The sequence below is a fragment of the Anoplophora glabripennis genome, unplaced genomic scaffold (assembly GCF_000390285.2).
Source record: "Anoplophora glabripennis isolate ALB-LARVAE unplaced genomic scaffold, Agla_2.0 scaffold620, whole genome shotgun sequence".
NCBI lineage: Eukaryota > Metazoa > Arthropoda > Insecta > Coleoptera > Cerambycidae > Anoplophora > Anoplophora glabripennis.
The window spans coordinates 118,628-145,825 of record NW_019416776.1 but is presented as its reverse complement, the minus strand read 5'-3'; the positions used below and the strand labels follow the sequence as shown (position 1 = coordinate 145,825).

General features: G+C 31.9%; 1 protein-coding gene across 1 annotated transcript in view; it reads right to left on the bottom strand.

The window, feature by feature from the left end:
- The window catches only part of LOC108911379 (eyes absent homolog 2), a 68,389-nt gene that overhangs the window by 15,768 nt on the left and 25,423 nt on the right, over positions 1 to 27,198 (bottom strand). Inside the window, exons 3-7 of the mRNA XM_018716302.1 lie at positions 15,988 to 16,142; positions 15,629 to 15,794; positions 6,879 to 7,146; positions 6,646 to 6,811; positions 1,485 to 1,744 (exon numbers count right to left, since the gene is read on the bottom strand). Of these exons, the coding sequence (XP_018571818.1) occupies positions 1,485 to 1,744; positions 6,646 to 6,811; positions 6,879 to 7,146; positions 15,629 to 15,794; positions 15,988 to 16,142 (1,015 nt within the window). The remainder of the gene's footprint in view (positions 1 to 1,484; positions 1,745 to 6,645; positions 6,812 to 6,878; positions 7,147 to 15,628; positions 15,795 to 15,987; positions 16,143 to 27,198) is intronic.

Below are 27,198 nucleotides of genomic sequence, written 5' to 3'. Positions count from 1 at the left end.
ATTATATTTCCCAAATCTTTTACATCATTAACTTTTACTTGAATGAGTTCATCGCATCTACAAGCTCCTGTGACTCCAAATATTAGTGCAACCTAAAAAATATAGAATTATTAATTTTGTAACAATAAAAAAAGTTGGAAAATGCAAGGAAATTCTAAAACATGACGTAATTTTAAGACATCTATATTTATGAGTTTTTACAACATTCTTCCAATGAGCTATCTTTATTTCCGAAAATTGTTTATTATTCTCGTAATGGATACTATAAAATAACTTGAAGTTTACAAATTATAACAAAATTTTGTATTACAAATATAAAAAGGTTAAATATATATCTACCTATAATTTAAAAAGTACATACCTTGGTTGCTAAATATTTATCATCAGGTGCTTTATTCAGGAATTCGTCAAATTCTTTTTTAGACAAAACTTTCGACTTTTTTGGTTTATAATTTTCACCTTGTCGTTTCAAAAATGTAATTAATTTTGAATATTTCTCAATATTTACATTATGTTTAATTTAGATTTTACCATTGAATATTGCGCCCATAAAGTTGAACTTTTCAGTGTTCTGGATAATCTTGTAAAATATGCTATCATCACATTTTCTGAATAAATATGTGCATTATTTTCTTTTGCCCAATTTATGAATTTATCATAAGCATTTTCATAAATTTTTCTCGACTTTGTTGGTATAAGTGTTGCCACTGATGTATTTGCAATTTCCAGTAATTCTGGTGGTGTGCACTGCATTTCTTCAGACATTTTAAAAACGACCCGACGCGACATCAAATTTCAACTGACACTTAATGAAACGTCAAAGCTTCTTGAATCTTTAATTCGTTGCTAGGATACTTACCTACACATTGTTACATTTTTTTACTAGTTAAAAAATGAAAAATATTTGTACTAGTTAAACAATAGGCTGCTTCTAAAGGAGGTGTTGCACTATATAATATAAGTATTATTATACGCTTGAAGAAAAACTTAATTGTCGTGCATTAAACACGAAAAATATATGCAAGCTAATATGTGTTGTATAAATTTAATTCGTATATATTATATTTAGTTCACTCAAATAATACTACAAGGAAACTACCGTGTATAAGCATAGGCTTCCCTCCTTCCTTAAATCATAGTCAAAGAAAACCAGTAATAAACCTAAATCATGTACAAAATTTGGTTCTTCTGCGGCAAAGATATTAATTTGATTCGAAATTTAGGGCCCCACTTTGGGGGCTAATGACTTCTCAGGGGTGCAACTTTGTATATAGGTAAGTTTGGTTAAATTACAATATTTTGGACACCCCTACATGCACCTGCCCTGTGTCGGTTCTTATGCGGGACACCCTGTATATCTAAACGTCAGAAACTTCAAATTCAAGGGTAAACTTGTAACTTAACTTCGGTTTTTTTCTAATAATCTTAACGAGGTAAATTCTGAGTTATTGTGTGAAGTGATTTGACCAATTTTATACTTATACCTTATGGTACTTCGATGCGTAACTCCCTGTTAGCAAACTGTGAAATATGATGATGGTTTCGTCGAGATCCCATATAAAAACCCTGTCCGTTGTCGATTCGGAACCCGCGGGAGATGTAGTATTCGTTCTTCTGCCCCGACCTCTTGTTCCTCTGCCGTCCGACGCAACACTTGCCGTTCCGTCTCTTGATCTTCTGGAGCATTCCGACTTAAGCGGCGAAATGGATCCATCGGTTAGCGCTACACCGTTCGATGAATTTTCTACAATCAACATTACCAATTAATTAGCCTCAAGTCGAATAACATCACGCCTTTATCTATCTCGGTATACTTCAGCATGGTATAAAAATTTAAATGCAAACGGGATGAATCAAAAATAGATATTAAACTGACATTTTCTTGTTCCTAAGTTTTATAAATTACATAGATTCGTAGGGAGAAGGAGAAATTGCTAAATTTAGCATAGTGAATTGTATTCTAAAAAAAATACTGCTTGTCTTTCAAAAAAAGCGCAATCTCGTATAAATGAATTTTTTTAATATTCCCCTAGTTTCATAAATTTGTAGCATTTTCTCCTAGATCTAGGTAAAAATGCTCATATCTGGCTTCACACAGTGATTGTAGAGTCGAGGTTGGGGGATATTTGGCTCTTAACTCTTTCAGTCTCAGTGGTGCATAAAATGTACCGCCGTTTTTATTCCTCCAGGTCTTGGTGGTACATATTTTGTACCAGTTATTCAAAAACATTTCCCGACCGTCACAGCCGACTTAGAATTGTACCTCCTTTTAAAATGTGTTATATTGGTTGCCTACTAAATATTGTTCTGAATATATTTGAATTTGTGAGCATTGACTTTGTAGAGAAGTAGTTATAAGTATTCTTTACAATAAAATCATTACAATTCACAAAAGCTATAGTTTAATTTTTTGTGACGCTTGAGTAAAAAAATTAATATAATTTCTGTGCCTGAAAGAGTTAACAGAACTGGACTCCCGAGATAATGGGCCAAAATTCATGAGTATACCCGAACCACAAATATTGCGATTTAGCCGAACGTACCGTAGTCCAAAAGTTGATAGTTAAAGAGATTAAATGTAAAATATTATCTTAATTTATTTCTATTTATTTCTTAATAAATGCAAATGTCTACACAAAATTTTGGGGTTTGGGGTTCTTTGGATAAAGGAATTGAAATTTGTTTTGGAAATTGACATTTTGGTTATAGTTCATAGAGGGCGCCAGCTGCCGTAGATTGAAGGTGTTGGAAACGACCTAACTTTTTTGTACTTTAAGGTATCTCATCTTTGGTATCACATTCTTATTTTCCAACTTTTTTTACACAAAAAAGGTAGACTTTATGAAAGTAGCTGTCTCGCACCGTTTCCGAAATATTTGGCTTTGAAATTTCCGATGCTAATATTTAGTTGAAATAATTAAAATAATTTAGAAATGGTCAAAAACAAGTGTTTATTTAGAATTAAAAATTGTAATGAACAGTAAAATAGTAAACATTAGTAAAAAATATGCCTTTTTGACAATAATTGCTCAAAATGTCCACCTTTAACTTCAATACATTTATCAACACGTTTATTAAAAGATTGTCTTATTTTAAAGTATAAATCCTTAATGCGAAATGACTGCAGCATTTAAAACCTGCTACTAAAGTTCTTCTCAAGTGTTTATAGTTTCTCCTTAAACAACTGACTTCATATAACTCCAAAAATGAAAACCTCGGCATTCTATCTAACATTTATGTATACGAGTATACAATTTAATTTGTAAGCTAAGATGTAATTTTAATTAGATACGAATAATACTTAATATAAATTTGCATACAAATGACAGCAATAAGACAAGTGGAAGCCGTCAATTATTTGATTTTCGTCCAAATCCTATTTAAGAAACTTTATCGCTAAATTAATAATACCTGTAGGTACTTAATTGTAATTTAATGCAACAGCATTGGAAGTTTCAAAGCCAAATGCAAATATCTACACAAAATTTTGGGGTTTGGGGTTCTTTGGAAGTTTCAAAGCCAAATATTTCGAAAACGGTGCGAGACAGCTACTTTAATAAAGTATACCTTTTTTGTGTAAAAAAAGTTGAAAAACAAGAATGTGTTACCAAAGATGAGATACCTTAAAGTACAAAAAGTTATGTCGTTTCCAACACCTTCAATCTACTGCAGCTAGCGCCCTCTATGAACTTTAACCAAAATGTGAACAGATTTCAATTCCTCTACTCAAAGAACTCCAATCCCCAAAATTTTGTGAGGATATTTGCATTTGTTAAGGTATAAATTAGAAAAAACTGAAATAATATTTTACTTTTAACACCCTGTATTTCTTTAACTATCAACCTTTGGACTAAGGTAAGTTCGGCTAAATCGCAATATTTTTACTTGGGGAATCTACCCATGAATTTTGGCCCATTACCTCGGGACCACCCTGTATACAGGCTGTCTACTGTAAGAGGACCACTCCTATGTACCTCGCTTAAAACACGATGCACATCAAAAATCTGTATATATGTTTTTTGTTGCATTTTTTGAGGCTTTTATGCTCGTAAAAACAAATATGTGAGTAATATTAAAAAAACCGGAAAAGTGCCGCAAGTTTAGGGCCGTCTAACTTTTTTATTTTAAGAGATAGAGAAAATTTATTTTAATAAAATTTCAGCAAAATTGACATTTAAAAACACAGCCTGTATATTTACTCTATAAAATTTAGAGTCCAGACACGGTTTTGGTATGAAATTTATAAGTCCTAATCCAACAAAAATAAAGTTTACATTTCTTGCTCTGAAAATTTAGCCGCGAATTTAGCCTCAGAAAAATATAGCAGTGCAGGATTTCCGAGTACAAGCTTTTTCAGGATTTATAAAAAACATATTTCCAGCCATTTCCAGTCGGTAGAGCAGTTGAGGTGGATTTGATTTGAAGTTAAATATTTCTTTGCGCGGAATGTTGCCAAATATTATGTAGAATGAGATCCCGAGTTTGCCTATTGCAAAAAACAAGAGGCAAATTCAGTGAAACAATAAATATCCGAAATTACGAAAAATAGCCCATTTTGCGCCACATTGTTCGCTATAACTTTGAAACAAAGCTTTAAATAAAAAAAATTGCTCTTGATTTTTTGTTTATTTTGTAATTTCCTATAAAGTTACAACAGCGAATTGAAAAAATCGAAATTTGCATTAAAAATGGGCGAAACATAAGAAAAAACATATGAATATTTTAACCATTTTGTAAATTTGCAGATAGAACATGAAAAAATAACATGACAAGTTCCTATAAAATTTTTTCGTACAGGCCCTCCCTACGGAGATATGTGTCCCTGAAGGACGCCGCCGCTGGAAATCGATTTTTCTTGAATAACTTTTAAAGTACTTACTAAATATAATTTAATAAAAATTGTATGTGATGGACACTAGTAAGGACCTCTTAAAATAGTGTCCTTGAAACATATTTAGCTTTTTTAGCTTAGCAGTTGATAAAAAAATATATAATTTTTCCTTTGCCCTGCTTAAAGAAAGCCGATGTGGTGTCACAACCAGGAAACGCATGAATAAATGCTATTAATTTTTTTTAAATATCATTTACAAAGGCAGAAAAGGTTAAATAAACAATTTTCGTCCATATTCAATGCAAATTTCGATTTTTTCAATTCGCTGTTGTTGTAACTTTATAGGAAATTATCAAATAAAAAATCAAGTGCATTTTTTTTTATTTAAAGCTCTGTTTTAAAGTTATAGCGAAAAATGTGGCGAAAAATGGGCCATTTTTTGTAATTTTTGGATATTTGTTCTACTGAATTTGACTCTTGTTTTTTGCAATAGGCAAACTCGGGATCTCGTTCTACATACAGTGGCTATATGCAAGACAGTGGCGACAATAGCGACTAAACCCCGCCCATCCGCCATGTTACATCCAATGTCAAATTGAAAGTAACTTTTTTAAAAAATAAATTATGTACAAAAGTATTTTTCTTTGAAATTTTACGCACAGTTTTAGGCAAATAACTCCCTTGGAAAGTGATTTTAAATAATGAATGAATATAGAATCTACTTGCGCAACAGGGAAGGATAAATATATAATAATAACAACTATTGGTTTATATTTTCTAGGCAAGTAAATTTAAGCATACCTACATTACACAATGAAATTTATTGGGTTTACATTAGAAAAACGAATACTTAATACTAGTGATAGTATTTGTTACAATAAATGTCCAGCAACACTTTTACTTGCAAGCTTTTTGCATGCTTTTTGACATTTTTTGGAAGCTATTTTTAATCGGAACATAATAAATCTTTTAACAATTTTATTTTTGATCTGATGACAATTTGGTAGATCTAAATTTAAACCAGACATTTCTTTTAAGAAAAACTCTTTTAAATTTATGTTTTGTCAAGATTCAATCGCAAAAAATGTTGTAAAAGTACTTTCCATCTGCAAGAAGAAACAAAATACCGCTTCATTGCAAAAAAGACTGAATGTTCTCTAAATCTCTTAAGTACGCTAAATTTTGAACATGTTTTATAGATCGGCGTTTTAGAACCAACAGCATGCAGACAGTTTGTACAAGTTTTTGACGTTTTAACGATACTTTGGGCAATATATCCGCACACATTATAAAGATAATTTAATTCACTAAAACTAAGATTAAATTTTAGTTCTTCTATGTTAGCAGGAACCTTAACTTCCTTATAAGTAGGTCTTATATTTTTTGTTATGGTGTCCAAAAAGCCTGAAAGAAATTCACGGTCATCGTCCTCATGAAGCTTCTGCAGACATTATAACTATCCCTTAGCACAGAATACCCAATAGTTTCACTAGTAATCACCAAAATTAAAATAAAACAATACAAATATTGAATAACACCATATGAACGCTCCTGACACCATGACATTTCACAGATGAATTTGACACTGGATGCAACATGGCAGCTAAAATCACGTGGACCAATTAAAAATGATACACTCTATTGTCGCCACTGTCTTGTATAGAGTCACTGTAGTTCTACATAATATTTGGCAACTTTCGGCGCATATAAATAAATGTTTAACTTCAAATCGAATCCACGGATGCTTACTTTCTCTGCTCTACAGCCTGGACTGACGTAGTATTATTGTATTATGAAGGATGTATTAAACTTACCAAGTGCCGAAGACGTAGTGAGTTGATAAGTACTGTTATTGCACGTATTCCCACTGGAACTAGATGGGTTAACGTACGATGAATAATTTTGTCCGTAATAAGTTGATGCGAACTGACTATTTTGCGGATCGGCAAAGGTAGACCCGTATGTGCCATATTCCACTGCCTGAAAATGATAAGTCGTCAGATGAATAACTTGCAATTAGTTATAAGCGGATCAGATGAAGTTTAACCTGCGAGGAAAATCCTTGTACGAAACTTGAGGATGCTGAACCAGAATAGGAGGCATACGATGCGTACTGATTCGAATGGGTAGATGCGTTGAAGGGGGCAGCGGCGGAATATGGCGACGTAATGTACGCCGCACTTGACTTGCAAGATGAATTTAACGATTTCGACGAAGCTAACGAAGAATAAGCGTACGTCGATGGGTTGTAAAATGGGGAAGAAGTGTTTAAGTACGGTGTTGGGGAACTGGCAGACCCGTATGCTTGTTGCATGCTGAAAAAGAAACACATCCTATATTTTCAAAGGCGACGCTTCCTTGGGTAAAAAATTAACTGATTTAAAAGTTACGGACCTTCAAATGTTTTGCTTCATTTACATAAAATAACTCCGTCACTTTTTCTTATCTAAAATACAGAAGTCGCTAAAGATACTGGAAGCAATCTTTTGTTTTTTTGCCGTATTTGTATTTTTTTTATTTACACTACAAATTTAGCGAAAAGATAAAGTGTAATTAGACCAGAATGCTCCAAAAACTCTCCTACCCATAATTATTGTTAACAGCACTTCTTTACAATAAATAAAGCTAGGTTTCATAAAACATTCCGGCTTTTCCAAAAGATCTATCAATAAAAAAAATACAAAACAGAATACTTTTTAGCAACCTCTATGTTCTAACATTTCGTATAGGCTGACAGAATCATGCGATATTACATATTTTATTATAAATATACAGGGTGGTCCGAATTTTATGCAGGAAACTTCGAGGACAGATAGATCTCTTTAAAATAATAGGACTTTGCCTTTTAAACATAGGTCTGGAAGGGCCTCATTTTAGAGATACAGGGTGTTGAACTTGTTGAAAAAAAAAAATTTTTTTTGCTTATATATCAGGAATCTATTAACCGATCTCAATAAAATTTGGTACAAATAATGTACGATAGTAAGCCTTGCATTCCCTAAAATATGAGCTTTAAAGGTTTAACCAGTGGTGTACAACTGGACAGGGGTCACCCCCTGTTTATAAAAAAAGCTACGCCACTGTATTTTTTACAAGTTATTGTAACGGATTCATATTCTAATACGCTAAATACGTAAAAAAGGTAACTTGAATTTTTTCCCTAAGGTTCACCATTTTCAAGTTATTCATACAAATACAATCCCCTTGAAGCAGACGCTTCAAATCATATTACAAACATATTTATGGTTATTGGTGTGTTTTAGTTTTCCCTGGAGGCATTACCTTTACAAATAAGAACAATTTAAATCAAAATAATAATAAAAATACATTTACCAAGCAACAACAACTAAACAAGAAACAAAATTGACGTTACGTATTTACAGCAATTGTTTAAAATGTGAACCACCCACATCGATACATTTCTGACATCTTCTATTAATGGAAATAGGTGGTGGTTTTCTTTTAATTCATTACACCCGACTTCTATTCGCTGCAGTAGTTGTGATCAATTGGAGTAAAGTAAACTTTTCAGGTAGGTCACCCCAAACATAGAAGTCCAGGGAGTTTAGATCTGGCGATCTGGCTGGCCAAGACACTGGACTTTTGGTCTTCTACCTATCCAACATCTCATATAATTTTCATTAAGACATTCTTGTATTATTCTCCTAAAATGCGCAGGAGCACCATCCATTTGTATTCAGCTATTTTCTCGTATATTTAATGGAACATCCTCTAATAATTCAAAGAAATGGTTTTCTAGAAAGTTTAAAAATGACTCCGAATTTCATGAGTATTTTCTTGTGACCAAATATCCAGATTGTGAAAATTCACTACCCGTCGCCTTGTGATCGGTCCAAAGTATTTCTAGTCAGAATTGAAACAACCACTGATAAAAATTCAAGCGTCTCTCGGCATCTCCCGGAAGTAAATTTTGCACAGGTTGTAAATGGTACGAATTTTTGCCATCCTTACGTAGAACTTTTCAAATTTTCGATTTACTCACCCTAAGTTGCCGAGACGTTCTTCGTGTACTTACCCGAGGATCGTCGTCCAATGTTCTTAACATTTCATTTCTGTGCCTTTCATTCCTTTGTCGTGATTTTCCAAATATTGTTTTAATCCAAAAAGATGAAAACGATGAGTGTAAAGAATTTTGTTGATGTGCTTACAAATTGCACTTACTTTTAAGCATAAACATAAATATTCTTGTAATATTATGTTTAGAAGTGTCTGCCACAAGGGGATTGTATTGGTATGAATAACTTGAGAACGGTGAACTTTAGGGAAAAAATTCAAGTTACCTTTTTTACGTATTTTGTGCATTAGAATATAGATTCGTTACAATAGCTTGTAAAAAATACAGTGGCGTAGGTTTTTTTTATAAAAAAGGGGGTGACCCTGTCCAGTTGTACACCACTGGTTGAATCTTTAGAGCTCATATTTTAGGAAATGCAAGGCCTACTATCATACATTATCTGTACTAAATTTTATTGAAATCGGTCGATGGATTCCGGAGATATAAACAAAAAATAAGTTTTTTTAACAACTTTAACACCCTGTATCTCTAAAACGAGGCCGTTCCAGACCTATGTTTATAAGGCAAACACCTACTATTTTAAAAAGATCTACCTACCCTCGAAGTTTCCTGCATAAAATTCGGACCACCCTGTATACATGGTGTCAGATGAGGTCAAAATAATATCAGTTCTTCATATAGATTTTTTCCATACAAGTTACGGGCCCTCAAAGTTGAAAATTAAAATCATAATTTTATTTACAGTCTCTAAACTATTAACTTCAGCATGATGCAAATTTGGTGATCCACAACACATGCGTACAGCTTGTTTTTGATATAGTAAGTGAAACTTCATTGTGCCCAGAACGCCAGGGACGGACTATGCCCAATGGTTAACAACCCAGAATTTTTACATAGATGACGACGGCAAACTGTCTGTATAAAAATAAGTTCTCTGAAGTATTTGCCAATTATGGTTCAACTGGTAAAATTAACAATTTAGGAAATATTATGGCACAGTGCATTCCACCATTGTTTGTTTTTCATTTTTAATTGCACTTAATTACTAGATATGTTAGGAGCGTACATATTTTTAAAACAAGAGCCTAGAAAATCTTACTGTAATTTTAATCTAATGTAATTTTCACTAACAAAATTTGACAAACACACTTTACATATAAAAATAAGTTAAAAAATAAATTAAAAGAAAGAAAACTGTGAATATCCATTTTGAATATGAGCACCTTCCACCTCCACACACTTCCTATGACTACATGAAAAAGTATTTCTGTGGTAATAATAGGTCCATACGTTTTTGAGGAACATCTGAATGGACATACATATTTGGAGTTTTTGCAAAATAATTTGCAGCCACTATTAGATGATGTTCCATTAGATACCCGAAGAAACGTTTGGTTCATGCACAATGGGGCTCCTCCCCATTTCTATCTTGATGTACGAAATTATTTAACCATTGTGTCTAATAATAAGTGGATTGGAAGTGGAGGCGCAATTTCATGGGCACCACGTTCTCCAGACTTTAACCCGATGGACTTCTTATGTCGCGATACTTGAAAAGTTTAGTGTACGCAACTCCAGTACAGACAAGGGATGAATTGCTGCAAATAATTAATTTCCATTGTAATAATATTAGACCTACTTCAGAAATACTTTTTCTGCTGTACAGGGTGGGCAAATAAGCGAGGTAAGCGGCTGTATCTCAGAAACTAGTGATCGTAGAGAGCTACGGTAAAAAAATTTATAGGTAAAGTGGGCAAGGGAAAATGCTGGAAATTATTTTCAAGTTTCCAAGATGGCCGCCAGTGGGCGTTTCCACCATCTTGAATTACATAAAGTTACGTTTCTCGCGATTTTCCCCAATGAATGTAACAAAAAAGTATTTGCGTTTTAATGTTAACTTAAAGTCGAACATTTTTTGTAAAAACAATTTTTCTCTATCTTTCGAAATAAAGTGGTGGGGGGTATTTGAATGTTGTTTTAAATAAATGCCTGTAACTTCGAAACGGCTTAATGGATTTGGATAAATTTGGTATCATTGAAAAGAGCATTTCTTGGGCTTTTAGGTTTCTCGTAATCATGACAGTTGCGACCTACACGGCCGCCGATAGAGGGCGTTATTCGATATTATAACCAAAATATTGGATTTTCTCAAAAAATTTAAATGCGATGATATGACTTTTTTTAGACTAGAAAATAGACAAATGACCAACCAATAAGCCTGCGCAAACCGCATCTTAATATCTTTTTCCTAACTCAAATTATTAAAAAAAAATACTAAACCAGGAAAATTCATATATCCCCATTTAAAAATGCATCGGTTGCTTTCGATAAGAAGGCAAGTAGTAGGCCATGGAAATAAAAGACAAACTCCTCTCTAAAATATTCACAAGAAATGTCAGTTTATTTAGTGCTGTGATTTTAAGTCGCACGTTTTCGTATTTATAAGCGATTTTCCTTTTAAATAAAGTTGTGGTCCTGAAAAGGACCGATTTTGAAAAAAGATTAATGCCTTCTGTGTTCAAATTGCCTTCCGTCATATTCCACACATTGTTCCAGTCTTTCTTGAGTCGACAGAACCGCAGCCTCGATTTCTACCGCTGATAGTTGACGAATTGAGTTTCGAATTCTGTTTTCCATATCCATTCGTGTTGTTGGTGGAGTTTGAAAAACAATGTCTTTTAAGCGTCCCCACAAGTAAAAATCAAGACATGTCAAGTCCGGAGATCTTGCCGGCCAAGGAAATAGGCTTCCCCTTCCTATCCAGCGTTCTCGAAAGGTCCCGTTAATATGGTTTCGGACATTAATTGAATAATGTGCCGGACAACCATCTAATTGCAGAAACATAGTTCTCCTAGTTTCGAGTGGCACATCTTCCAACAAAATTGGCAAGTCGTTGATCAAAAACTCTAAGAAGCGGTTACCAGTTAAAGCTTGATCAAAAAAATAAGGTCCAATAATTCTGTCCCCAATGATACCGCACCACACATTTAGGCTCCAGCGTCCCTGGTGCTGCACTTCTCTTAACCAATGCGGATTTTCAGCGGACCAATAATGCATATTATGACGGTTTACTCTACCATCACTACTAAAGGTAGCCTCGTCGGTCCAGAGAATTTCCGTTAAGAAATTTCTGTTTTCCTCAAGCATGCCTAGCATCCATTGACAATAATTTAATCTATTATCGAAATCTTGTTCATTTAGCGCCTGGTGCAAAACTATGTGGTAAGGATGTAATCTAAAAGTAAAAAACAACATATGCGTAAAAATAATATAATCAGAATAACACTGAATTGTGTATTTGAGAGTATGTGCTAAGATACTTGGAATAAGATAAAATTATTTACCTATAATCTTTCAAAATATTTCTAACAGTTGTTCGTGCTATTCCCAAGTCTAGAGACAATGTTCTAGTTCCTACATGTCTATCAAATTCTATGTAAGCCAAGACATTGATAATGTTTTCTTCGGTCCTTCCATTGCGACGCCTGCGACGTTTAGGACGACGAAAACTTCCAGTATCGCGTAATCGCTGTACCAAGCGCGGAAACATTCTTCTCCCGTAATGACGGCGATCTGGATACCGTGCCGCGTACTGTCTTGCAGCTATAGCTGCATTTTGAAAACACTCGAAATAAATCGCAATCATGTCAACGGCTTCATTATTTGTGAGAGGCATTTTGATTAAAAAGTACTCAAATTATACGCAATCAACAATATTAGGCTGCGTGTGACAAAAGTTTGACGTTACTTGGCAATATTTTTGTTAGGCGATTGTCGTGTCCATGGCCTACTACTTGCCTTCTTATCGAAAGCAACCGATGCATTTTTAAATGGGGATATATGAATTTTCCTGGTTTAGTATTTTTTTAAATAATTTGAGTTAGGAAAAAGATATTAAGATGCGGTTTGCGCAGGCTTATTGGTTGGTCATTTGTCTATTTTCTAGTCTAAAAAAAGTCATATCATCGCATTTAAATTTTTTGAGAAAATCCAATATTTTGGTTATAATATCGAATAACGCCCTCTATCGGCGGCCGTGTAGGTCGCAACTGTCATGATTACGAGAAACCTAAAAGCCCAAGAAATGCTCTTTTCAATGATACCAAATTTATCCAAATCCATTAAGCCGTTTCGAAGTTACAGGCATTTATTTAAAACAACATTCAAATACCCCCCACCACTTTATTTCGAAAGATAGAGAAAAATTGTTTTTACAAAAAATATTCGACTTTAAGTTAACATTAAAACGCAAATACTTTTTTGTTACATTCATTGGGGAAAATCGCGAGAAACGTAACTTTATGTAATTCAAGATGGTGGAAACGCCCACTGGCGGCCATCTTGGAAACTTGAAAATAATTTCCAGCATTTTCCCTTGCCCACTTTACCTATAAAATTTTTTACCGTAGCTCTCTACGATCATTAGTTTCTGAGATACAGCCGCTTACCTCGCTTATTTGCCCACCCTGTACAATCAAATAACATTCGTAGACTTAGGAAGTATGTCGAGGTGAAAAGTACTCATATTTAAAATGTATTTTGATAATGTTCCTTCTTTAAAATTATTTTTTAACTTTAACATATTCTTGTTTTGTTTTTCAATTATGTGTTAAGTGTATTTTTTAACTTATTTTTATATGTAAAGTGTATTCGTCAAATTTTGTTAGTGAAAATTACATTAGCACACAGTACTATTTTCTAGGCTCTTGTTTTAAAAATATGTACGCTTCTAACGTAGTAATTAAGTGTAATTAAAAATTAAAAACAAAAAATGGTGGAGGCGCAGCTCGAGTACACTGTGACATAAAATCACAAATATTTCCTAAACTGTTAATTTTACCGAGTTGGACCAAGAGGGTATTATCGTTGGCAAATTCTTCAGGGAACTTATTTTTGATACAGGCAGATTGCATCTATATGTACTCGAATTTTTTTGTATCAAGTACCGGGACACCCTGTATAATAGAGCCCTGAAATGTCATCATCGCTTGGTAACTATTATTAATTATTATCTTCATCCCTCACAAATTTGAAAAAAAAAATGGATATTTTTCTACAAGTCGATAAACTTTTAAAAAATGCGATATCAATTTTGTAGTGTACATCTAGAATGCCATGAAATTAAAAACAGTTGGGTGGAGTAACAGGAAAAAATATTTATTTCGAGGCCGAGATATTTTGTATGTAAAAAATTAAATATACGGGCTACAAATATAACAGAAATGATATATTTTCTGTTAAGGTTATACTCACTCTTCATTTAATAATAACCAATACATATTTTTTTCTTGGAATTTATTACACATGCTACAGTGCGCTGACCGCTTTCCCCTTTTTATTATTTCATGGCACAAAATTCTTTTTATGGGCGTAAAAAAACCGATATATATCTTTCCTCCAATTTTATACACAACTATTTTGGGGAACACAGAATAATCGTACAGTGTAAATCCCTAAATTTTTTTTTCTGAAAATTGTGCCCTTATAAAACATAACCAGATACACCTTTGAAGACCTGTATCTTTTTAAGAAAACAAAATTGTACAAATTTAATTTCACCCAAGGAAGCAACCTTTGGTATGGTTCATTCGCTTCCGGACACTGTGTACATGCTGGATTTTTATACAGAATTAAAAAAACGCAAAATATACGTTATCTCAATTTGACACCTAGTACATATATACAGGGTGTAATTTTACGTGGGGTTAAATTTTTTAAGAGTAACATTAGCTACGTGTTCCCCTGAATACCAATGAGAAAGATTTTTTTTCAACAAATATATGTAGATACCTGTAGTCGAGTTAGTAGTTTTTTAAACTGACCTTATATTCTTGTTTACGCCGCCACTGGTCAGCTCCCAAACTCAGTTGTATGTGCGCGCTTATTACTATTGTTATCTTTTTCAACAAAGTATATGAAACCAACGGAGTGACAGAGAACGAAACTGCAGTGGAGAATAATTTTATAAAAATAGATTTCTTTTTTATGAATTTTGTACACGTTGCTTTAAACTCTTAAAGTCACCATATTATTTTGTTATCTTTAGAGACGAAGCACTGAAAATCAAAAAAACGAGTGCTTTTTAAAAATTGATATTTTTTGCATCATAAATAAATACAATAAATATTGACAGATATTGATAGACATAAATTACTAACTGAAAGTAAAACTAATTTATGTTTTAAAATATTTATTTTTGCTGATAAAATTGAACTAAGTAGATAATAAAAAACAAATAACAGTACTTACTAATCTGATAGACTTAAAATATTTTATTAAATAATTTCTAGTTTCTAATAAAAATTATTTGTTACTATATTTTTAAAAAACTGTGTTTAGTTTATGAATCTGAGTGTTGATGACCTCTGATATTGACCTAGTTAGTTGAACTACATAAATATCACCGGAATATGGCAAAAATGGCGCTAGGTGGGCAATAAAACAAACAGTCAATTCGGCGATACGAGATTGGCGAATTTGTCACCGCTTCATTTAATTGCATTTATTTTAGTTTTTATTTTATCGGTTTACAAAAAAATGTTTGTAATTAGGTAGATAATATCGATACTTTCTACGTGAAATTTTAGTTATTATTTGTGTAATGTAACTGTATTAAAATCATTCATTTTTATGTAGTGTTTAAGTATGTTTGTGTCTCCATCTTCACTGTTAAATTTCTGTATGATACTAAGAAAAAATATGTATAGAAATTAAGAGAGATGATTGAAGACCCCATTGAAAGTTACACCCTGTATAGATACCTGTTATAATATGAGTGGGCTGACGAATACGAGGGAAGATGGTAGTCTTTTTCGTATAAATTTCCTAAATCAACGGACGAACCATAGAATGTTGAAGAATCCTGAGCCACCGAAGAGTTTTCTTCGGATTCCGCTAATCCTGGACTTTTTATTTCACTTTTTACACCTAAAATAAAACGCACTGGGATGGACAATATTTATTAGTTCTTAAGCAGAGTCGATTACAATAACAAGAAAGAAAATAAAAAAAATCTTCGATAAATTCTTTCTTGTGTTGAGGAATTCTCTATTCTACTAATTTGAAACCCATGTAGATTATAGGCATTTTTGCTATTACGCGGTATATCTACACTTCTTACCTTGAACATCTAGTGACCATGAAGTAAAGTTTGTTGAAGGAATGCAAGATGGAGTTGACGCGGACAATGTGTCTGATACAGTGGAAGAAGCGACAGGAGGAGGCGAATCACACGAAGACGACGATCGTGGACTGCCCGCCGAATCGGCCACTGATCTGAAAAATAAATTTATTGAGAGACATGATAAGATGTACATACAATCTAGAATTGAATCACTGTAAGTCTATCTCTGCCGTAATACAAACAATATACCTACACCTAGTCTAAAGGAACATAATACAAGACATCTCTCATCTCGTGAGTCAAAAACTTTTATTAGTTAACTTTTCTATTTAAACAAATAAGTGAGGAAAACAGTTTTTTCACTTTGCAGGGAAAACCATCAATTTTCGCGAAAAGTGACTCACAGACAGCTTGTAGGGAGTAAAATTATCTACAAAATGAGACTTGTTAAATTAAAATCGGTTAATAAACAAAAAAGTTATTACAAAAAAACAAGAAAAGTGTCAATTTTTTGTCATACTTCAAAAGTGTGCCAAAAGTGGGCGCTGTAGGTGCAATAGTTTTCGCACAATTCTATTTGTTTATAACGGAGGCTCCAAAACTTATGAACTTTAAGCCTCTGTACAGGCGTTAATTTTCAACCAAACGTGATTCTGAAAGCGTCATTGTAATCTTAAAGACGTAATAAGATAAGAGAAGATACTCGCTAAGTAAACTGTCCGGCCGGCGGCGTGGTGGTGGGGTGAGGAAGTTCAAATTGATGCGCGCTGTAAATTTTGCAATATCTCGGCTTCTATTCATCGTAGAGACTTATTATTTTTTTTAAACTGGGGTAGCTCGACGAAAAAATAACAATGGGCATATTTACGAATATCTTTTATAGTACATTTTTTTTAATTTACAAAAATGTCACAAAAATTATTGTTAAACGAAATATTGGACGAGCTTCCCCCACCCCCACGCCGATGGCCGCCGGACAGTTTACTTAGCGAGTACCTTCTCTTTAAAGGGCTCGTGAGTCGTTAGTTTTCCACATTTTTCAATACAATTCAAGGGAAATCGTAGTTTACGTCGTAAACTTTATTTTGCGAAAAATTCAAGTCTTAATATTTATAAACAATAGCGCTACAATTTAAAAAAAAATCTTATCATGGCTCCTGTTGGTCGTAGAGGGTATTTTTTTTGTTTTAAAACTATATTTTTTTGCCAGCTATCCATTGCATCTATTTTCGGTGAGATAGCATAAATAGCAACAATGTTATTCAAATTGTTTATAAGCAAAAACGCACGGTTTTTTTAATGCACAATTTGAGAATGTTAATATCAAAAAAACGGTGGTATTTTTTAATATGTCGCTTAATTACTTCTTTAAGATTACAATGACGCTTTCAGAATCATGTTTGGTTGAAAATTAACGCCTGTACAGAGGCTTAAAGTTCATAACTTTTGGAGCCTCCGTTATAAACAAATAGAATTGTGCGAAAACTATTGCACCTACAGCTCCCACTTTTGAAGTATGACAAAACCCTCAACTTGTCATAGGTATTAATAAAATTTTAACAATAAATGCGATAGTTATAAACAAATTAAAAAATGGGCACTTTTCTTGTTTTTTTTGCAATAACTTTTTTGTTTATTAACCGATTTTAATTTAACAAGTTTCATTTTGTAGATAATTTTACTCCCTACAAGCTGTATGCGAGTCACTTTTCGCTAAAATTGATGGTTTTCCCTGCAAAGTGAAAAAACTGTTTTCCTCACTATTTGTTTAAATAGAAAAGTTAGCTAATAAAAGTTTTTGACTCACGAGATGAGAGATGTCTTGTATTATGTTCCTTTAGACAATTTTACAATAATCTCGCGGATAGGACTTTTTTCGAGTAAAAATTGAATTTGCTTGGTCTAATAAGAGATATAATATTCAGCACACCCGCGGACATGTTATGACGTCACATGGAGATTAGCTAGCGATTTGTGGATATTAGCCGTGCGATATTGACGGGCGGTACCTTTAATAATGGTAACCTATGCTAATAGCTTAGTTTTCGTGTCGTGTGTATCGTAAAGTAGTGTAAATGTAAAGTTTAAAAGAAAATATTTATCTTGGTATATTGGTCAAATAATTAATAAGATAAAACTTAAATCGTATCATCATAATAAATATAACAAGTGCCGTGCATGATTTTAAAACAATTTCACTTGCTTATAATAATTATTTCACTATCATTCAAATAAATCAAACATGATCCGAAAATATTTTGGCCATTTGTTCAAAGTAAAAAGCGCTATTCCCGAACACCAAATGAACTTTCTTGGATAATGTTCAACATAATGATCTCAATGATTTAAGTTTATCAAATTACATCTGTCAGTTTAATTCCAACTTGTTTCAGTTTACCGAGAATGATGTTCGCACATCTATTTTGAAACTGAAAAACAAACTGACATGCGAAGATGTTCAAATCCCGTTTTTTAATAAAAGATTGGTCGGGAGTTTTTATCGCACCACTACTTCAATTGTTTAATCTTATAGTCTCTTCAGCAACTTTTCCCGATATCTAGAAAATCTACTGTATTCAATCTGGCTCACTTTACTCACTGTACAACATATCATGTGGACAAGGAAAGACAAGTTGACGTGGTGTATACAGATTTCTAGAAGGCCTTCGACAAAATTAATTACGGCATAGTTTTTAATAAGTTAAAGTCATTCGGGTTATGCGATAACTGATCAATAGTAATCATTAATAAATAAAATAAAAAGAAGTGAAACGTAATGTGTTCAGGTGTGGAGCAAAATTTTGTTACTTACGTACCTAGCTTCTTGTCTGTTTCTTAAAAGATTGTAAAAGTTTAAACTGATTGTAAAGATAGACTAACAGTAATGCTATATATTGAAACCAAACTTTAATGGAAAGTTTATTTCTAACAAAAGCAGAAGAATAGACTTTCACTATAAAAATAATGTTGAAACCCTTTTCCTTATATTTCAATGAGACTTAAATAAAACTGCAGAATTATATTTATTTCTTTCTAATACTTTATACCTAAATTTTTTACTTTAAGGAGCTAAAGCTTTCACTTTTACGTTTTTTTTATATCAAGGTACTTATCAAATTCTCAAGGAAACTTTTACTGTAAGAACATATTCTTATATTTATTGAAAGTATCCACATCGAGTGATAGATGGCGAAAGACGAAAGAAAATTACAACAGCAAGTAACTAAATAGTTAAATCCATTTCTGAAGGAAGAAAAAAGTTTGTAATTGATTGGCTCTTTGTATTGGAGGGGATTTAGAATACAATGTGTGGCGAAATTACTAAGTAAGAAATAAAAAAGAAGCAAACTAATAAAAGTTTGAAATATGCACAGAAAAAGGAAGTTAATTAATTGAAATAAAGGGAAAAATTTGGGTATTTAATGATGTTTTTGTTCTTTTAGTATGTACTTTTCGTTGTGAATATAAAAATGTTAAAATCCTAGAGACATACAGATTGCTACACAAAATTTTTAATATCAATGAGAGACAAAAAAAATTGCTCGAGAATTGGGGAACTTAAAGTAAATATTTGCTAAATAAATATTTGCTAAATTAGAAAATAGTATTAACTTTTAAATAAAAATATCGCAAACATATTTTTTGTCCACCTTATTTTTTATTTTAAAACCGGACGCCTAGGACTAAAATCAAATTTAGTTTTCCAGAATTTTTCTTTTTATAAGTTGCTCATCACCTTTATTTTGTTTCATTAATCTAACCAAAAATGTTCTAACAAATTATTTTGAATGCAAGATAGCTGCTACCGGTTCCATTACTTCATCAACATAATTTATGATATTTTGTATGTAGACAACATAATTTATATTTTAGATGTAGACAATATTCTTCACAAAATATGTATTGACGTAAGGTGCTTTTTTTTTCAAAAAACAGAAACTCAAGATATTGGAAGATTTCTCCAACTCTTCACTTTACACTATTCTACTTTACATTTTTCAAAAAAAAAAAAAAACAGTTAACATGAGGGTGCAGAGTGAAAATTGACAAGTTACAGTTTCATAAAACACGTAACATTAATGCAAAAGACACTTTTCTAATTATGTAGAATGAAGAGTCGGGAGTGAAAAGTTGAAAAGTACTTTCAAAAAACAGGCCCCTGGATCTCTTTCTATTTTTTTGTATAGCACGAATTACTTATTTTAAGGGCGATCCGATACAAATTCGAATTCTGATTTACTATTAGGTCCCCAAAAAGCAACTGCCAATTTATCTCTCTTTTGTACAACCTCTTTATGGAACGGATTTCTGTACAATTAATTCACTGTTGTTTTCACTTATTTCTGATATATTGTCATATTTCTTGACGTCATCGTCAGTCAGAATCTATTCTAAATAACATGAAATCGTTTTATCTCCGTTTTACAACCAGCCTGCAGACAGCTTGTATAAATCTATAACTCTTTTCAAACATCCTTGTAAAAGATATACAAATATTGAGTGTCTTAGTTTTAATTACCGTTTATGCCCGTGTTGATATTTTCACAATTTTTAAAGACTATTTGTTGAGTGTTTAAATTTGTCTATAAAAAATATAAAGTTAGAAATCGAGTATGGAACTTGCCTATATTTCACATTACAAAGAACAGAAAATTTACCAATTTTTGTCCATTATAACTCTTTATAAAAGTGAAATGAAACTAAGATTTTACAAAGCGTTGGCATTATATTTAACAAGTAAATTAATTCATAAATCCATATGATTTTTACAACTTTGAAAACAAATTATTACTTTGCAGAATTACTCACATACATTAATTTCTGCTTCTTGTCTTCTAATAAATATGTATGTTTCGTACAAGTTTTGGTCGATCACTTCTTATACATTAGTAAATTACATTGAAACAAAATTATTTACGATATTTACGTTAATTTTTCCAGTTTGTAAAATATTTAGTTCAGCTGATTTGAAACTGATGTAAGAAAAAATTAATTTTTGAATCATCTAATGGTTTCTTAAAATTTGTATAAAATTTATTACTATTTTATTTTTTTAATGACAAATACATACTTAGTTGAAAAGTTCAACAAGAATAGTCTATCCAGTCTAATATGACATAGAATATAAAATGATGTAGACTTGTACATATCTCCTTGTCACTATTACTTTACAATAACTGTGTCTTATGATGAGTACATTAAGGTAATCAGATTTTAAAAACAAAATGGCACATACTTATACATATACACGGAACAGTTTGAAAAGCAGTGGAGTCGGTAGCGTGCATTATCGCGAAACATTAAACTTTGTGCTCTTGAGCATATAGTCTGCTGTTCTGGCGGGCGTTCAGCGACCATATCCATACTAGTATATCACAATTTTTATTGCTGTGTTCCTATAGCACCCACTATCGCGACCAACCTCACTGCCTCAGTACAAGCTTCTTTTCTAGAGCCTTAATATGTACAAGTTTAAGATGACAAACGGTAAACGGTTTTTTTTTAAATCAGGTTTTGTTCTGCAAAGATACGTCGAAGAAGTAAAACTATATCAACAACTAGTAGAGTATACCGGAGTATAAACTAAATTTAGCCGTTGCGGACCTATGTTCATTTGAACTTTTTATCTTAAAATTAGTCAAAGATTCACCATATTTAAAGTTTGTACAAGTACTCAATAAAGACCCTGTAAGTATATTAGTAAATCGGAAGTAACTGAAAGCAATTAGTAAATACCATACTAGGTATTAACAGATTATGTGCGATTATAGATAATTTTTGTAAAAATAACAACTGAAAATAATTTTACGGGTAAACATCTCCATCTACTTGTCTTTTTTCTCGCCCATTTATTCACTGCCCACATAATTTGTAATAGGTGCATAAATCTATAAAACTTTAACATGTGCTAACCAAATGTGATTTGTGCCTCGTAGTGAAATAATGTATCATGTCCTTGTCTACAACCTTTGTGTAGGACCATTGGCTTTCAGTTGACACTTTTATTTTGTAAAAGAAGACAGTGTTACTCACGTAGTATCGATGCACGATTAGATGTAGTTTGACAAATTATATCTATTTGTGATTTTACTATTGTTCGTTACTTATAATAATTGTTGCTACAATTTTTAGTGTCATCATTTTTATCAATGGTCCTAAATTATTTCCCAATATTTGTAGGAATCTCAAACAATAATGATACTCTTTTGTATACACCTACCATACTTTTTTTTGAAAACGGATAACGAGGTAAACCATGTTGTGGGAATAATAGATATACTTTTTGCGATATCTTAAAAGTATTTCGTGATTCCTATTCATATCTTAAACTTAGACTTAAACCATATGGGCAGTAATTTATGCGAATTATTGAAATTCCACATGTTCAGTAAGGGTCGGTTTTAGAAGATGACTACAACTATTTCATCAGCAACTTCTTCTTCTTTCTTCATTGAAAATATCCATAAGATCCTCACAGACAGGACCCCCAACTGCATATTTTTTATTTCTCATTATTGTGTACCGACATGCATAAAAATAATATGTTTTATTGCAACTTAATGTAAAGTAAACTACTGTCAAAGTTTGTAATAATCGACTAACTTCAGTAGGGTTGAAATTAACTCTAGTCAAATTACTTAAATTTATTTTATTCTACTTTAGTTTAATTACTGCATTAAATAAAATAGCACGGTATTGTTTTTATGTTTTTATTGTTTTTATGCTTATGTCAAAAAGGTTCGTTAATCCTCACCCGTTAATAAATAAGTATAAATAAATTTGCAAAACATTAACTGTCTCAGCTTAGGAGATAAAACAAATATTCTATAACTATCCACCAGTTATTATTAAGTTTCTTTCTGCAGTAGCTTGTGACTGCCAGCGTTCATGCTAACAATAAACCTATTTATTATTATAAAGAAAATAAATTCTCCTTTAGACTTACATTTAATCAGAAATAATAGTCTAGGTGTTAATTCGATTTTTTTAAGATCTCAAAGATTTTTAAGACATCATAAAAAACATTACTTCCATCTCCTTTTAGAGGGATGTACCTTCCTTATAGTCCATTTTCGCAGAAACTTTATATTATGAAAGGACGCCCCGATTTTAGGACCGTCCTGGTATATTAACCAATTAATGTAAAATAAATTTCTTATGATATTAGGGTGTTTTGTTTTAAAAGCTGTTGGAGAAGAACACTCAAGATAAACATCAGAAGATAAATCTTATAGAACAGGTTCCCTCGCTGGTCCTAAAAGGAAGAAATTTGTTTAAAAGTCTTAGTATTATTGAATATTTTAAGAAATTTATAGGCAAATTTCTTTTCCAAGGTATTACGATAAGTAGTAATACATAAAATAGATAGGTACGTTCAAAATAATTGGAGTATACTTTTACAAAAAAAAAACATGAAGTACCTAATCATCAATCAGTTTGCCTTAATACTTATGCCGAGGGGAAAATGTTACTTAAAACTAGTAAGAATTGACAATATTTGTTGTTTGTCCTCAATTTATCAGGATGAAGATGATTTTACTGACATTTTCATTTTTTATACAAAAATTAGAGTGCAATTATTATTAGTTTTATGCGATCAGTTCTTTTCCAATAATTGTAATATTTCTTTTTTCCCTGGCGATGGCATAATAGCCGAAAGTACTCGTAATAACAAAGGAGAATAAACCTTTATACTAAATTAAAGAGGACTCTACCGTGACACTTGTTTTGTGTAAAAACATTTCTACGAATGCATGCAAAATATCTAATAATAAGCAGTGGCGGCTCGTGACCTTTTGAGATGGGTGGGCAAAATTTTTTTTCTCTCATGTAACTTAATATCATATAATAATTGCAATCTACGTTAGTCTATTTACTTTTGAAAGTGTAAAAAACTTAAGAATTATGAAGATAGTTAATATAAATATAGCTGAAAATTATATTAGTTATTCCAAAAGTATACCTAATAATTCAGCAAGAACAAACGAGAATGTCATCACAATGATTTCTTGCCGGGATAGGGGATAAGGCAAGGATTATGGCATAGAAGGACATATAAAAAATTATATCATTCTCTAAACAAATAGTAAAATTCTCTATCACTTTTATAGCTGAAATTACTAACGATAAATTATACTAAAATTCTAATAAGTAAATAAATAAATAAATAAGTAAATAACCAAATCAATAAGGCGCTTTACAATGTCTCTATTTTCGTCCACGACTTTATTATGGTTTAAAATATTCTCACGAAATGCAGAATCAAGAAAAGTTTGAATGTTTTGTTTTCCTAATAATTTAAATTTTAATGTTGATTATGTATGCTCCTCCGATCGCTCGTGTTTTTTTTTAAAGATTCATTTATATGTTTCAGATCTGAATATCCTAGATAATTCCATGGAGTTTTACTTTTTTCATTAAACTGTAAGCAATTCCAACAATATAATTTGTTTCTGGTTTCATTACCTTTTAACCATTCATATTTATTGTACCAATTTTTACTAAATGATCTGTTACTTCCGCAATTGTTTTTATTTATTAAATTTTTCATGTCAGGCTTAGGTTTTAATCTTGAATTAAATAATAATTTGTCATCGAAAGTTAACATACAAAATTTTTTATTTAATAAAAAATTAATAATATCACCATTGCTACTCACCAATTCGCTATTTTCGGCTTACCATTTTGCTTTATTCCAAACTATTAAACAATAAAAACTTACCTAAACCACTATACTAACCCTAACCTAAAACTTACAAACAACCAAGTCGTGAAGTACAAGGAATAACAAATCTCTACCTTCCTAATCTATGAAATAAAACTAACATCAAACCGCAGATTTCACGTAAGTACCCGAAGAATATACGAGTGAAATCGAAGGGCTTGCCCGGAGAGTAGAGTTATTTTAGGTAATTCAATTATGTATATTCAAATGATAATTTATTAAAAATCTAATTGAAATAAAAAAAATATATTAAATAGAAACTATTTTTTTTTTAATCGAACAGTTTATTATTTGAAAATATAAATAAATATGTATCGAATTTAAAAGTCCTAAAAAATAATTTATATCACTTCCATATTTACAAACTCGAATCTATTAAAATATTGAACATTTTTCAGCAATCACTCTTAATTTAGTTTAACAGTAACGCTACAAAATAACCATAATAAATATAATTGTCAAAGAACATTCAACATATCATAGATATTTATTTTTTAACGCGAAACAAATGAAATTATTGGTTGATGTATGTTTACATTATGAAATAAATTAATTTTTAGTTGTTATGTTTTGGAAATGTTTTACCTTTATACATTTTGTTTTTCTTAAAAAAAGAATTTCAGTTGATTTTTATCTCTACCTCCTGTTATAAAATTATTAAGTAATATAAAGGGTAAGGCAGAATGAAGTATACATTTTAAATTTTGTCGTTTTAATTAGTGGCCAAATTTTTATTCAAAAATCAAAAAAGGTTTCTTGAGAAAACAGAAATTTTATATTTTTTTAAGTTTAATCATTTAAATGACGCATGCTGCTGTAGCTCTTGAGGTCTAATACGAATGTTTTGCATTACCTTCGCCAACATTTGAACTGCGATTGCGTTAATCTCTGCCCGAATATTATTTTTCAGTTCGTCCAAAGTTTGCGGTCGATTAGAAAATACTTTTGACTTTAGGTAGTCCCATAAAAAGAAATCACAAGCAGATATATCGGGCGACCGTGCCGGCCAGTTGAGGTCCCCAAATTTCGAAATGACGTGACCATCAGGAAACATTTTTTGCTGTTATCACTGAAACGTTGATTTCTATAGATCTACTTAAAAATACTGTTTTATTAAAATGCATGGACGTTGCTAGGGAGGCAAGGGGGAGGCGCGCCCCCCTAATTGTTGCTGCTGCATGCTACAAGTTTCAAAAAGTGTTTAGGTTTTGAAATTTTATATCGGTATTTTTTTAGAATCAAACGTAAAAGTGTTTGGGTTTTGAAGTGAGTTTTTTGAGGCCTCGCCCATCCCTAGCAAAAATCCTAGCTAAGCCTATGGAAATATGTATTATAATAATTGTGTATTTGCCATCTTCTTACATACTACCACAAAACGAAGTAATGTAGCAAAAAACCTGATCCGTAATTTTTCATTTATGTATGAAACCATTAATTACTGGCAATTTAAGACAAAATATAAGTAAACAGTTTAGACTCAGTCTTGTCTGCTAGTCTCATGTTAGACTTGGATTGTGTCTTAATTGCTCCATCTATTAATAGGAAGTTCGACTAAAATTTCATACCACTATCCTTCTCGTTCCATTCTCTGATAGAGCGACAGAGAGTAGTCACAAGTTTGATAAAAATTCGACCAGTTTTTAAAATCAAATAAAAATTTATGTATCTAATTAGTTATACAGGGGGATTCACAACTTATCCAAAAAAATTTGGGAGTCAATATTGTATAAAAAATGTTTGTAAAATCCTTATAGTTTCTGAGAAAAAAATTATTGAAGTTATAGCACATTAAATCACTACACAGCTGGACAACTGTAGTCTCTATCATCATTCGCCACGCGGCCTCATCGACTCCAAATACTGAATTAGGATTTTGCAATCGTCGTTGCGTATTTACCTGTTATCTGTGGTTTTTATAATACGTTTTTAGTAGTTGGTGTCAAAAAATGGGTAGTTAGTGTCAAAAATGGTTTGCGTGTACTCGGAGTTGATGGATATCGTTTTAATTTATGGTGAAGCGTTTGTGTTATGGTGAAACAAGACATCATTTGTGTTAGTTCGTAGAAATTGAATAAGACGGACCCAAATGTGTTTACACGTGAGTGGATAAAATTTTGAACAATTGCTGTTGCAGCATCGGATATGTCAAATGATTTTATTATTTAAAAACACAAATTAATTTTATTAATTAATAACGGCAAAAGCAGTTGAATTTGCCGATATAAAATAGGTGCGATAAAATTCTATTTACATATTTCTTTCCTTACGAAAGTTTTTGTCCGTTTTTTTTATCACACCGCCATGACGGTCGCATTGTGCTGGGTCAGGTTTTACACTGGACCAGTTTCCAGTGCCGTGCAGAAGTGTATTTTTAAATTATTTTCGAACTGCCCTTTTTGATTTTTTCTTTACAAAATTGTATTTGTAAGGGTCCCCTGTACATCCAGAATTTTTTTTGGATAAGTTCTGAATCACCCTGTATA